Raw genomic sequence first — 14,097 nt, forward strand, 5'->3', positions numbered from 1 at the left:
TTTTTAAACATCGAATGGCTATGAGGGTCCATCTGAATAAAATAGGAATCAAAGAAGAATATAGGTAAAAAAGGTTAAGAATCAGTTGTCATCATCATCGTTTAATATCCGTTTTCCATGGTTAGATTTGACTGAAAATTAGTAAGCCGGGGAGCTGCACCAGCTGATTTGGCAAGGTTTCTACGGCTGAATGCCATTCCTAACGCCAACCACTTTAAGAGTGTAGTGGGTGCTTTTTATGTGCCACTGGCATGAGGGCCATTGACATGACATTAGCATCAACCGTGACTACTATGATTTTACTTGGCTTGACAGGTCTACACAAGTACAGTATATCACCAAAGGTCTCAGTCACCTGTTACTGCCTCTTTGAGGCCCAACGCTCCAATGGTGCTTTTTATATACCAGCCAGGCCCATGCTGGTGTAGGTGATAACGATGATGAGGAAACCTAAATACCATCACTATCCTGCAGTTGGATTAGTCTCAATGCCAAGATGAAATAAACAAATAGTAGGACCATGACAGAGTGAGATGCTGGCTGTAGAGTTGGTGGTGGAATTGTGTTTGCAGAGGAGGTGGAGGAAGTGAAAATTATCAAAGGAAAAAATAGAAAAATGTAGAAGGAAATGTATGCTTTACTCACCTAAGGATCCTGATGTGAAGGCACTGTGCAGGCTGCGAACAAGGGCCATTGCAAACTGGCGGTAGTAGATAGAGTCAGGACAGATGTTAGCTGAACTGCCTACTGAAGCTGGCCAAAACTTGATTGGTCTCGGGAAACCAATGAAGAGAAGCGGCAGAGTGAAGAGTGGCAGCAGTGGTGCACTTATCACCGTGGTAACAGCTATCAGTAGCAATACGACCGGCAGGAAGAGGATGGAGAGGCAGAATATGGTGCCCGTTCCTTGTCGTCTCAGTTTTCGGTCAGTCAGTGAAGTGATGAGGATGGTGAGAAAGAAGAAGACCTTGTTGATGAACTGAATGAATCGATCTCGTACAAGGCTGAGGCCAAGGAGCAGCAGAGGTGCAAACTGCCTCTTTAACAGCCAGATATCAACTGGTTTCATGAGGATAAAAAAATGGCAGAGAGAAACTTCAAATAGAGAATGCACTGTGCTCTGCCACACCTGAAACAAAGAAAACAGAAAATATTTGCTTAATAATGATGATGATGTTGATTTCATTTATTTGTCACAAGGGCGAATGATGAAAGACAAACATAAAATGTGGGTGGGGTTACATATTCTGAAATGATAAAAGAAAATTGAAAGAAAGAAAGGCCCATGTTTCACTGCATCATACAGTCTACCTTTCACCCTGAGCAAGAGGCCCTTAGTTGTCAGTAGAGGTAGGAGTTCCTTGAACTTTGCAATTTCTTTACATGACTTTTTGTGACAAATTTTTTTGTACGATAACGATTTTTATAATCTAAAGGCTAACTCCGTGAGTAAATTAAAAACATTTTGGGCCGAATCCGGACCTGCAATCCTGAAATTTTGGATTCCTGCATTTTCATTACTCCAATTGTTTTTGGTGATTTTTTTTACATGATTTTTAGTGATGAATATGATCATCATTGGGATATGACTCTGGAGGAAGCAATTGCAACAAATTCTCCAAAACAAGTCAGAGATCTGTCTGTAGATCTTCCCATTCAGGGTCAGTTGCTTAAAAGCTATATACTAACTTAAAAGCCACCCTATCGAGTGTTTTTTTTTTCTATGATAAAAGAGTATTATTATAGTCTACTACTAATAATACTCTTGTGTTTTTCTCCATTGCAACATATGAATGAGAAAAGAAGGGGTGATAGACAAATAAGGAAGGAAGAGGTGATGGCAAACTTGGTAGTGGGACAAAGGAAGTCCTACAGTGAAAAAAAGAAAATCAAACAGTGTTTCAACTCTGCCTGTGTATATGTGTGTGTATGTAAATGGGAGTCATGTGAATGTATGTGTGTGTGCAATGGAATTGGGATGGTGAACATTCAACGCTGAAAAGAAAAATCAGTGATTTAACTGTGTGAGTATATTGTGTGTGTGTGTTCAAGGGAAGTATGTCAATGTTTGTATCTGTGATTATTACGTACCTTATTTATATATAAAATAAGACAATCAGCTGTCATTTTTGATGGCACGGGGCTAGCTAGTAATAATAAGAATGTAAACAAGTATCACCTTAGTCTGCTAGCTGTGGATAGCTGACACTTTCCATCATACCCAGCAAAATAAGCTGAGTGCTTTCATCAAATAATAATAATAATAACTGTTTCAAATTTAGGTACAAGGTCCAGAAATTTTTCTTTCTTCTTTTTGCAGGAAGTAGTCAATATTATTGGCCCCAGTACTTGACTGGTACTTTATCAACTGTACAGGGATGAAAGGCAAAGTTAACTTTACCAAGATTTGAACTCAGAATTTAATGAGCTAAAACTAAATATTACAAAGTATTTTGTCAAATGCTCTGATGATTCTATCAATCCACTGCTTTAATAAGAGTAATAAATAATTGTTTCTAATTTAGGCACAAGGCTAACAGATGTGAGGGAGATGGCTAGTCAGTTACATCAATCCTGATACTTGACAATCTCAGAAGGATGAAGGGCAAAGTTGATCTTAATAAGATTTGAACCCAGAACATAAAGAGTCAGTAGAAATATTATAAAGCATTTGGTCTGTCATCCTAATGATTCAGCCAGAAGAAATGTAATTAGTTCATGTAATCCTGCATCAGGGTCTGTTTGATGTGGAGAGAAACTGAACCACTTCCTCACATTTCCACCTCCTCAATTTTAACAAGTCGTTCTATCAAACACTAAGTTATAATACCTATTTCTTTACCCACAAGAGGTTAAACACAGAGGGGACAAACAAGAACAGACAAACGGATTAAGTCGATTACATCGACCCCAGTGCGTAACTGGTACTTAATTTATCGACCCCGAAAGGATGAAAGGCAAAGTCGACCTCGGCAGAATTTGAACTCAGAACGTAACGGCAGATGAAATACCGCTAATCATTTTGCCCAGCGCGCTAATGTTTTTGCCAGCTTGCCGCCTAAGTTATAATACTGGATATGCTGTAGCATGACATCAATGTACTACAATACTGATAATACTATAACATCTATTGCACTAAGACATCAATAGTACTATAACCAGTTCTTCTATGACATATGAATGCATGATTAAAATTTAAAGCCTAAGTAATACAGAGACTCACCCATCTGAAGCTGCGCATGATGCCTAGAGACCACCATATAAGCCGTGTATTGTTCATCTGGTCTATAAGAGGTATAGAGGACTGTACAGGTTTCAAACATACTATCAAATATGCAATCATAACCATGGGTCCAGCTGGAAGGAATGGAACATGGTGTTAATAATGAAGTGAGACAATTAAAGGTGATCTCAAGCAAGTGTGTACACATACACACACATGCAAAATATATGCAACATGAACATAGATTATGTTAAACTATTCCAACGTATGCTAGCATGGAATACGGGTGTTAAATGATGGTGATGAAAATGAATGATGATACATACAACATGCAAACACACACATGTCACACACAGAACGTACAGACTCACATTATACACATGTGTATGCATACTTTACATGTATAACATGACTGCACACACATTATACATACAGAATGTAAACATAAATTATACATACAACATGCATACAAACACACATTATACATAGAACATGCATACACACAGATTATACATATATAATGTACAGTTCTATATTTAAGAGATGAGGAATTATGTACATTATTTACATTATGGGTATTTGTCCTCATCTTGTTTGTTGTTAGGTATCTTGGGGAATATTCAGGTCATTGCTTGGAATTGAACTAGGAATCTTGGGGTTAGTAGCTCGCGCTCATAACCCCTATGCCATACGCCCATGGGTAATTATGGAGTGACTTTTAGGGCTTATAAATCTAATGTAAATAATGTATATATAATGTACTGACACATTATACTAACAACACATACATTATACATGGTGGTCCAACAGTAGGTTTACAGTTATCAGGTAGGCACTTTAAGTTTCTTTTAAAACATTTTTCTTGGGGTTAGTAGCTCGCGGCTCATACCCCTAGCCATAACGCCCCATGGGTAATTCTGGAGTGACTTTTAGGGCTTTATAAATCTAATGTAATAATGTATATATAAATGTACTGACCATTATACTAAAACACATACATTATACATGGTGGTCCAACATAGGTTTACAGTTATCAGGTAGGCACTTTAAGTTTCTTTTAAAACATTTTATTACATTTAAATGTGTTTGCTCAATATGCGAGAAATAGTAACCAAATCCCCATCAAATCACACCCAACCACCCTCAAAGAAGGAAGGACGCATTAGACAATAAAGTCTTAGGTAAATAATGACTAGAAAAAAAAAGACTGGAAAGTAATTGCTAGAACACTTATGATTAAAAATCTACTGGATCTAGACTGACCAAGGGTTGTACACTAACAACAACAAAAACCAAAAAACAGTTCATGTACACATACAAACACTAATACCTATGGACGCACACTTACACACATACCTAGAGTCTACACATTTAGACACACTCTACACACACACAACTACAAAAGGGAAGAGAAACACAGAGAGGATACAAATCTATCTAGAATAGTGGCTCTCAACTGGGATCCATATGGCACCTTGGGGGTCCATATAAGATTTTGTTGTTAAAATTTATTTCCAATAAATTGTATATACTTCTAACACACAAAATATTTTAACAGTTCTTTTTATACAATTCGTAACAATGTTTAATTATTAAAAAAATATTAGGAATTTTTAAACATCAAATGGCTAGGCGGGTCCATCTGAGTAAAATAGGAATCAGAGGGGTCCACAAGTAAAAAAAATGGTTGAGAATCACTGATCTAGAAAAATAAAACAATTATAAAAGCATATAAACAAAAACAAATAGAAAGCAGATAAAGAAAAGAAACAAAAATGTTTTGGCATTTGGTACTGACCCCATTTTATGATGCACTTCCTCAGGAAACCAAAAACTTTGAGGATGTTTTTACGTCGTTGGTAAACACTGACACGGTGTACAGTATGTGGATAGAGAGGGTTACGCCACAGCCCAAACACAATGTACACTCTCTGGATGTCCTGCAGTACCTTTTCTACAATGCAAAAGCCAACAGTGATGTAGCCAAGTGAGTACCAGGCTAGCTCGGTACTTAGTGCATAGTCAAAGAAATAGAGTACTCCAGACTCGAGGCTGACACATAAGGTCATTAATGTGTGGTACAGCACCTCTCGATAACCCCAGCTCCACATGAAACCCTTACTGTAACCGTTGATCCAGCTATCATTTCCACTACCTCTACTGCCACAGCTGACCATGCTACCATTACTACTACCACCACTACCTCCACCACAACTACCAATGCTGCCACCACTACCGCCACCAAAACCACAACCACCACCACCTTGAGCTCCATTTGATGCAACAAGTGTGACTTTGTCTTTCATGAGGGTCGCTTTGTTGTTGTTGTGGATATTGTTGTTAGAACCCAGCATGACGGGCATATAGAGTACTACCAGATAGATACAGACAGACAGAGCTAGCATCAAACATGACCTGCAAAAGTAAAAAGAGAAAATTTAATTAATAAATGCATCAATAAAAATTAACAAAAATATTGGTTTCTTATGTATGTACAATGATAAGTATAATTGGGTGAACTAAACCCAAACATATTACTGAATTTTATTTTCTAGACACCCAATAGATGATGATAAAACTAATGAGGGAGCTCCTATATGGTCATTCAAGCTGCTAAAGATAGTAGCTAAATCTCCAACAAAACATACATACTTTACTATCTTTAAGAAGGATACACTGGCCAATGCAGTAGTCTTGATATGCTAAAAAAATGGTGGAGTAGTTACAGCTGATATGTCTTAATCAGCATTGATCTGACTAAGCAAATTAAGGCACCTCAACTTGCCTTCAGGAATAAGAATCTCTGCAACAACGTAGACACATCATAGCCCCAGTCACTCTATCAATAACACTACAATAATAACCCATCCTAAGTCAGAGGACCATGTCACACAAAACCTCTGCTACATGTCTAACATCATATACTGCACCACTTGCAAAGTTAATGGTGCCTTTTGCATATTGGTGAAACAGGTTGTCATGTCACTGATTCCTTTAGCAAATACATTCATAGTATTCTAGTACATATGCCGAGCCAACCTGTCACCACTCACTTCAATACAATGGACCACTTCATTAACCATTTAATATTGTCTATCATGTCTACACACCACAGACCTGCACATTCAAGGAAAAGTAGGAACAACATATGATATTCAAATTGGGAAACATGGCAACGATGTGTTTAATTGGACATTTTTCCTTCTATTCCTCCACCCTTTCTGTACCACCACATCACTTCCTCCTCTCTGACCCACTCCTTTTTCTTTCATCTTCTCTCCAATCCAATAATCATCATCAACCATGCCTCCACCTTTGTTCACCACAAACCCCATCACTAATCATTGATCACAATCCTTCTGCACTCTTGCAAATTTACACAACCACCCTTCCTCATCCTCTGCCCCTGTTTTCTCTTACATTAACTATTTTGTACATTGAGAATACACACTGACGCCTCGTCATCACCTTTATCTCTTTTTCCAGCTACTCCCATTTGCCCTTGTTTAATGTAGGACAGCTACATATTTCTTCTTCAGCAAGACACCTATTCCCACCTCTGTATCATATTTTAGCCTGGTATGGACAACCTTTTTTGAGAAGTGTGTCACATGAAACATGGCCTGATGACATGTGGGCCATGCTACTAAGAAGAATTCAGGGTAATTTTTTTGGTAAGGTGTGCCATTTAGAAAGTCCCACAGGTCACAGTTTGTCCATGACTGCTTTAACATCTCAGCACTTGATCTAAAGCCACCTGCTCTCTAAGACACCTCCACTGGATTGAGAGTCGAGGGAGCTTGTCTTATGAATTACTAGGCAAACTCACTACTTCCAGTGCCATGTAAAGAGTACCCAATACATGTTATAAAGTGGTTGGCATTAGAAAGGGCATCCAACTGTAGAAACTATACCAAAGAAGACATTGGAACTCAATGCAGTCATTTGGTTTGCTGGTTTCTGTCAAACCATCCAACCCATGCCAGCATGAAAGACAGACATTGAATTGTGATAATTACTGACACAATATGTGTGACTGATTATGTTTTAGTTTACTTCAATTTGTAATGTCAGGTTGGCAACAAATGGAATGTAAAAAGAATTCAACTGACAGATTGTTGTTGAATCTGAATGAGTAGATTAAAGGAGATGATTATGTCAATTGTGGTTGTTGGTAGTGATGGGGGTTGGGTAACATCGAAAATGTCATTAGTTCACCTCCTGCATCTATCTTCACCACTCTACTGTGGCCATAGATAAGACAGTTAACTTCTCTAAGCTCAGTATGCCCACCTGTAAACAGGTACCATACTTATGTATAGGTCAATGCTGTAAAAAATGGGAATACTATTGTTGTTGTTTATCTCAAAGTTAATCAACAGATCTATCAAGAACTATATCAGTGGTTACAAACACTTTCATTACCAAGGACACTTAGCTTTCAAAAAGTCTGACTTTCAACTAATTTTGAACTCAACTCATGAACTCTCCACACAACCCAGAGGAGCCTGGGCCCTAAGTTGGGAAATACTGAACTGCATCACCAATTCATCCTTCTGTAATTTTTAAATATAGAAGCCATTAAATATAAAAGTCCATTGATTATGTAGAAACTGTTTTGTAGGTACTGATAGTTATTTTAGTGGAGACTGAAATTAAAACTGACAAAGCAGATCTATGATCAAAAGCATTTCAAATGTGACTGTCTTGACTTTTTTCTATGCGTAAGGACCCCAAGACGTCATACAACTTACCTTTTTTTAAGACAGCAAACTATAATTTAAGGGAGATTTGGCAGCTGTTTCTAGCAGGTCGAATGATCAGAAATAAGCTCTCTAGTTGGCTTGTTGGAGTTTATAGTATTGGTGGCTAGTGTAATTGGTTTTTAGCCCCAGGTCAACCCTAGTTCACTAAACTTGTTCACTTCCCAACCATATGGCTTTGGGCTCAGTACCACTGCTCAGTACTTTGGGCAAATGTCTTGTACTATAGTCCTGAGCTAAGCAATGTTTTGTGAATGAATTTGGTAGACAGAAACTGAAAGAAGACCACTGTGTGCGTGCATGAGTGTGCATGCGCATGTGTGTGCTTCTTTAGATCTGAGACAGCTTGTATGAAAATGCAGTAGATAGCATTTTTGTTAGTTTTCCTGAATAACACATAGGCTTAACCAGCAGAAAGTATGTAATTGCATACTTGTATGTAGGCAAATATTGGTCACTTCATTTCCAAACATTGGTAATGGAGGGATTTGGCAGCACCTTGGATGACTGAGCAGCTCTTTCCAAGGAGAAAACTGCTCACCTATTAATCAAGAAGACTTAGAATAAAGTTTGCTTGATTCTGGACAAGCCTGCAAACCTTTCTAGGAAGAGGTCATATTTGGATACATGTCAACTTCCACCATATATTCTGGGGGCAAATATCTTTCTTTTGATTATTTTCTACTTGTTTCAATCAATGGACTGCAGCCATGCTGAGGCATCACCTTGAAGAGTGTTAATTGAATGAACTAATCCCAATACTTCATATTTTTTTTATGGTTGGTACTTATTTTAACAATCTCTAATGTCAAACTAAGTTATGGGGACATAAACAAACCTATATTGGTTATTAAGCAGTGTTGGGGACAAACACAACCTCACACACATATATATATAAACAACGAGCTTCTTTCAGTTTCCGTCTACCAAATTTACTCAGAAGGCTTTGGTTGGCTTGGTGCTACAGAAAACACTTGTCCAAGGTGCTGCACAGTGGGACTGAACCTGGAACCATATGGTTGGAAAGCAAACATCTTACCATACAATATATATATATATATATATATATATGTATATCCTCAGGATATATAATTTGTCCATTTTATGCCCATTTTTCATGCTAATATATCGTTAATGAATGTATTATTGAGACATTCTGTTACCAATCTTTAATTGTTTTTCAAGTAATGGAGTTTTCATTCCACTTGTCTTTAAAAGCACAGAACTATGAGAAGACTTGTTGATAGGGAAATTGCAATAAATGTCACTGTCTATAGCGAAGCAGTTTTCATGCAAAGTGCAGAAGGCAAACATTTATAGAGAAAGTGGGCTGGGTTGTTGATAGTTAAATGCCTTAGTTTTGGACACTGTACAGAAACTATTTACATTGTAGCATCAAGAGCAGCTATATGGATTGGCTTGTTGACAGTTAGTCATGGATACAGTATAGTGATGTACAGCATACCGTAGTAACTATGTATCACTTGGTGGACTAAGTTGTTGGCAGTACAGTACTGATTTGATATTAAGGACCAAACACTCAGCTGGATGTCTAATACCATATCGTTCCAGGTTGGTCACATGTGCTCACAATGTCTGCTAGAGCAAAGGAAATGGGCCACTGAACAACAACAAAAGTTATAACAGTAACAACAACAACAACATCAAACATCAGCAACAATCACAAAAGTTGACATGGTCTATAAAGGAAAATGTGTTACCTGAGATTTGAAGCCATTGGAGATCCACCTAAGAGGAATATATGGCTTTGTTCTACTAGCCATAGGAGGCCAGCATCTATCGGTGGTAACATGCCAAATGTCCAACATATTGGTAAGCAAGCCATGAAAATGTGAAGTACCTGATTAGCAATCAGGAGGTCATAAGATGAGGGATATTGTCTGAAAAATACACAGAAATATACACCCAAGACAATGAATAAATAGTATTTTATAACATAAATACACAATTATAAACTTAGTCAGATAGTACAAGAGATTAAGGGTATCAACTCAAAGCTGGAGACATGAAGTTCTGTTTACACATAGTTAGTGTTCCCTCTAAGCTCTACGTTTGTGTGTGTGCATGTTTTAAAACGAGGAAAGGAAAGGTTTTTTTAAGACGAAGTTTGATTTTTCAGAATTGAAGAAATTTGAAAAGTAAGTACTTTCATGGATGCACACATACTTTGCAAAGAAAAGCAAAATTTGCTCACAATGAAAATTTCTGTACAGACCCAGCAAAAACTTAGAGGGAATATTGTTCATGGTAACATCAAGCTATGCACATCCAATTTAGTTTATTTTGTTTATTCCTATTTGAAAACAGGTAAAATGACTATAAGGTAAATTCGAGTCTTGTGACCACAACATTTTGTTTTATGGCTCTGAGTAAAACACTTAACTCTGCCTGGCCTAGTATGATACTATTAACTTAATGGTTGAGTAGTTGACAGTAGAAAATACATTTAACTATAAGAAAAATTTCTCTAACAAAATAACATCAACCAAAAAAAACACATCCCATCTAACTATACATTAGATAATGAATGTTAGTACTATCTTAGCAGTTCAATAAGAAAGATCAATAAAATAAATATGAGACTGAAGTAAGCATTGGAGTAGATATGATAGATCAAAATTCTTGAAAGTAGTATTCCACTATGACCAATAAATGAAATCAGTAAAAGAGAAAATAAAGGTAGATAAATGAAGTGAAAACTACAGACAGGGATAGATCAACTGGAATTGAACTCAATCTCTTCATGACGCAGAGATGTCTTGTACACAAAACTTGATGTCATATGATATGCAATACATGTTCTTACAAGCCTTCAGGAGTTCATAAGATCTTCAATTTCAAAGTATTAAGCAGTTGAGAGATAAAACTTCTCATGGATAGCACACTGGACTATCATAGGTGAAGTTCTTACAAGATCTGTATGTATCCCAAAGATTCTCAAAGCCCACTTAATTTTGTTGAGTTCTATTATATTAACTAAATGAGATATGAATATCGATTTGAATAGTGTCCAGTTTATCATAGGTGACAGGTACACAACTCCCATACCTTGGAAATGACACACATGAAAACTTATGTTTTATCCCTTTCATCTAATTTATATTATGGAGATCCAGAACTAAGCCTCACACTTTAAGAGTACTTGTCTTCACCCCAAGGTACTTTTTGTGACATTTCTGGATTTGTAAATATCACAAAGCATTTCAAGGACTCTTAAGGGTTGTTACTTAGCTCTGGATCTAAATGATATCATATTTGATAAGCTCCACTTGGATACAATGGCAATCTTCAAGAGTGGTTTTAACAAAATAAACTGGTAATTATATCTCAACATGTGAAGCAAGACATGTAGCATTTTTGTCTGCACAAGACAACAAAAGGCCTGAAGTAAGTGTGAATTCATATATGACACAGTAATCAGGTACTTTAGGACCCGTCGTTTAGTAGCTCATGACCTGGTAGTATGGTACCATATGATCTGGCATAACCTAGTTATGTGATACCATATAACATTGTAGCATGGTACCTTATGACTGGTAGTGTAGAACTTTATGACCTAGTAGCATAGTACTTTAAGACTTAGTAATATATAACATGGTACCTTATGGTGGTAACTCAGTACTTTATCTCAAACCAAGTGGCATCATGAGTACATTAAGAAATCAAAAATACTAAAAGGGATTAAACCTACCTTTGAATAGCATCCACAATGACACATATGAAGACATAGGTCGGCCGCATCAGATGAGATATTTCATAGGTGTCCATTGTCCGGAATGTTGCTGGCTCTGGTGGTGCACCAACAGTCAGTGAATACTGTGCAATACACACAGATAACCAGCCAAACAAGAAGAGCAGAACTGCAGCAACATCACTGTTGTAGAGGGGCTTGATGTTTGACACAGGCAGCAAGGCAAGTAGTGCCAAGCCACACATCACGCCTGATATCACAGAATGGATCAGGATGTTGACTCTATACTTCTTCACTGGCACAATAAACTCCAGTGTCTCAGGGGCACAGCAGGCTGTAAATTCCACCTCATCGTCCTCAGAAAACGCACAGTGCTTCTTGGTGACAACAGCCTCACTTGACTTCTGTGACTGCTGGCACAATGTAGACAGAACTTGCACAGAGATGACAAAGATGGACATGATAGCACCAAAGATGTAGGCTGCCACTTCCGATTGAAGGAGGTAGAGCTCGACAAGTGTTGTGAACATCGCAGCAAGGATGCATGGGCAGATAAAGAAACATATCTGTGACAGATACACATATGTCGGAGCATCATAGCCAAGTCGCAGCTTAGGGCCGCCCAATATTGTTTGGGGCAACCTCTTCAAAAAAAAGTCCTGCTTATACTCATTCAATAAAGGAATGCCAGATCCCATCTCAAAAGCAGTTTTAAGGAGAGGTTTTAAGTAAAGTAGGGAGTGTTTTGAGAGGGTAGGGTAGAGATGGAGGACAAAAGAGGCTGGTTGTCCTGCTGCTTAATTAGGGTCAGGGACTGACAAATAAAAGAAAAGGATGACCATTCAGATCTAACATTTTATCAACAGGCTCTCTTCAGTTCATCACTTCATAAAAACAAAAGTTGAATGTGGCACAAAATTGTGCCAGGTGGGAATTGAGACTGGATTGATGTTGTTCCATATTTGGAGGGAGTGGGTGGAGAATTGAGTGAGGAAATATGGGAAAGGAGAAGTCAGGACACAAGTGAGAAAATGCAAAAGGAGGATGCAGGAAAAAACTGAAGAAATGTGTGAGTGGCAGGGGACAAAGAAAAGCAAGAATTTTTATTCTGCTACTAATATTTCTTCCTTTTTCTCTTCTTATAAATTCTTATAATCAAGTGATACTTCAGAGAGATTTTCATAAATCAACTTAAACATGTAAAATAACAAATGTATACGTGCACGTACCCACACACACTTATGTGCTTATTTATATGCTATATATACAATTTATATAGATAGATGTCATATGTGTGTGTGTGAGTGTGCATATGTTATATAAGTTGAAGTTGATATCTTTCGTTAATATCTAGTATTCCAAAGAACACTGTTAAGCCAATGTGACAAATGCCAATGTCTCTTATTCAAACAAGAGCTATGGTAGTTCGTGTGGAAATACAATGTCACAGTGGGCAGTAAAACCATCTGGTTCAATATTGTATGCTTTCATGTTCCAATCCTACAAGTTTTCAAAAGGTGAGGTGCATGGATAGACTGGAGAGGGATGGTTGATATTATTACTTGAATTTGGATAGGGATTTACACAAGTGGACCATCAGATCAATAACTTGGATTTTTTTCCTTTATGATTTTATATATTTAATATATATGTATATATAAATTTTTTGTACTGTATGTGTGTATATCTGTATACATAATAAACAGATCTAAGGGAGCGAGTTGTTGGATGTATTATAACAAGTTGTAGAAATGCATCAAATTGCAATATAGGGATGTGTAAGAGATGGATTGCAGTGTACAATACTGGTCCTATAATGTTCTTGAGGAATGTAAAAAATCAACACTGGTCAACAACAGTTGTATTTGAATACCATCCCCCAAAACAGTGCCACTGGTACTTTGTTGCAGGGTGTAATGTTTCACAGTGGTTTGTAGACAAAACTACTAAATGCCATTACACTTATGTCATGGGAAAGCTGAAATATTTGAAAAGGATCCAGAAATGTTCCCAGTCAGATCTAGTTGTAGAACTGGATGAGGAGCCAATGAAAGGAATGATGTCTCTGTAAAGTATTCTTGAATGGATGGTAATTTCTGCTTGAGATTCTTGTTTTGGAAAGTTCTTTAAAAATCAATATTCAGTGTTTATCTGAAAAAAGATAAAGAAAAAGTAATTAAATAAAATACAACTTGCTGATATTCACACACACACACACACACACACACACACACACACACACGCACGTACACACACACACACGGTTTACATTTTAGGTCTTCTTGCACCATGAGACACAAAGCAGCAAGCTTCCTCCTACATGCTCAATCTGATGCAGTCCCTTCCATTCCCGTCCTTATACATTGTGTCTCCCAAGAATATCTGGTGCCAGGTGTTTC

At 37.4% G+C, this 14,097-nt stretch overlaps 1 protein-coding gene across 1 annotated transcript in view; it reads right to left on the reverse strand.

Annotated features, from left to right (window-relative positions):
* LOC115213438 (pecanex-like protein 4) overlaps positions 1-14,097 on the reverse strand; it is a 72,221-nt gene that overhangs the window by 10,015 nt on the left and 48,109 nt on the right. The window contains exons 2-6 of the mRNA XM_029782414.2: positions 11,699-13,849; positions 9,708-9,887; positions 5,022-5,638; positions 3,224-3,357; positions 646-1,129 (exon numbers count right to left, since the gene is read on the reverse strand). Of these exons, the coding sequence (XP_029638274.1) occupies positions 646-1,129; positions 3,224-3,357; positions 5,022-5,638; positions 9,708-9,887; positions 11,699-12,396 (2,113 nt within the window). The 5' untranslated portion in view covers positions 12,397-13,849. The remainder of the gene's footprint in view (positions 1-645; positions 1,130-3,223; positions 3,358-5,021; positions 5,639-9,707; positions 9,888-11,698; positions 13,850-14,097) is intronic.

The sequence above is a fragment of the Octopus sinensis genome, linkage group LG6, assembly GCF_006345805.1.
Source record: "Octopus sinensis linkage group LG6, ASM634580v1, whole genome shotgun sequence".
Taxonomy (NCBI): Eukaryota; Metazoa; Mollusca; class Cephalopoda; order Octopoda; family Octopodidae; genus Octopus; species Octopus sinensis.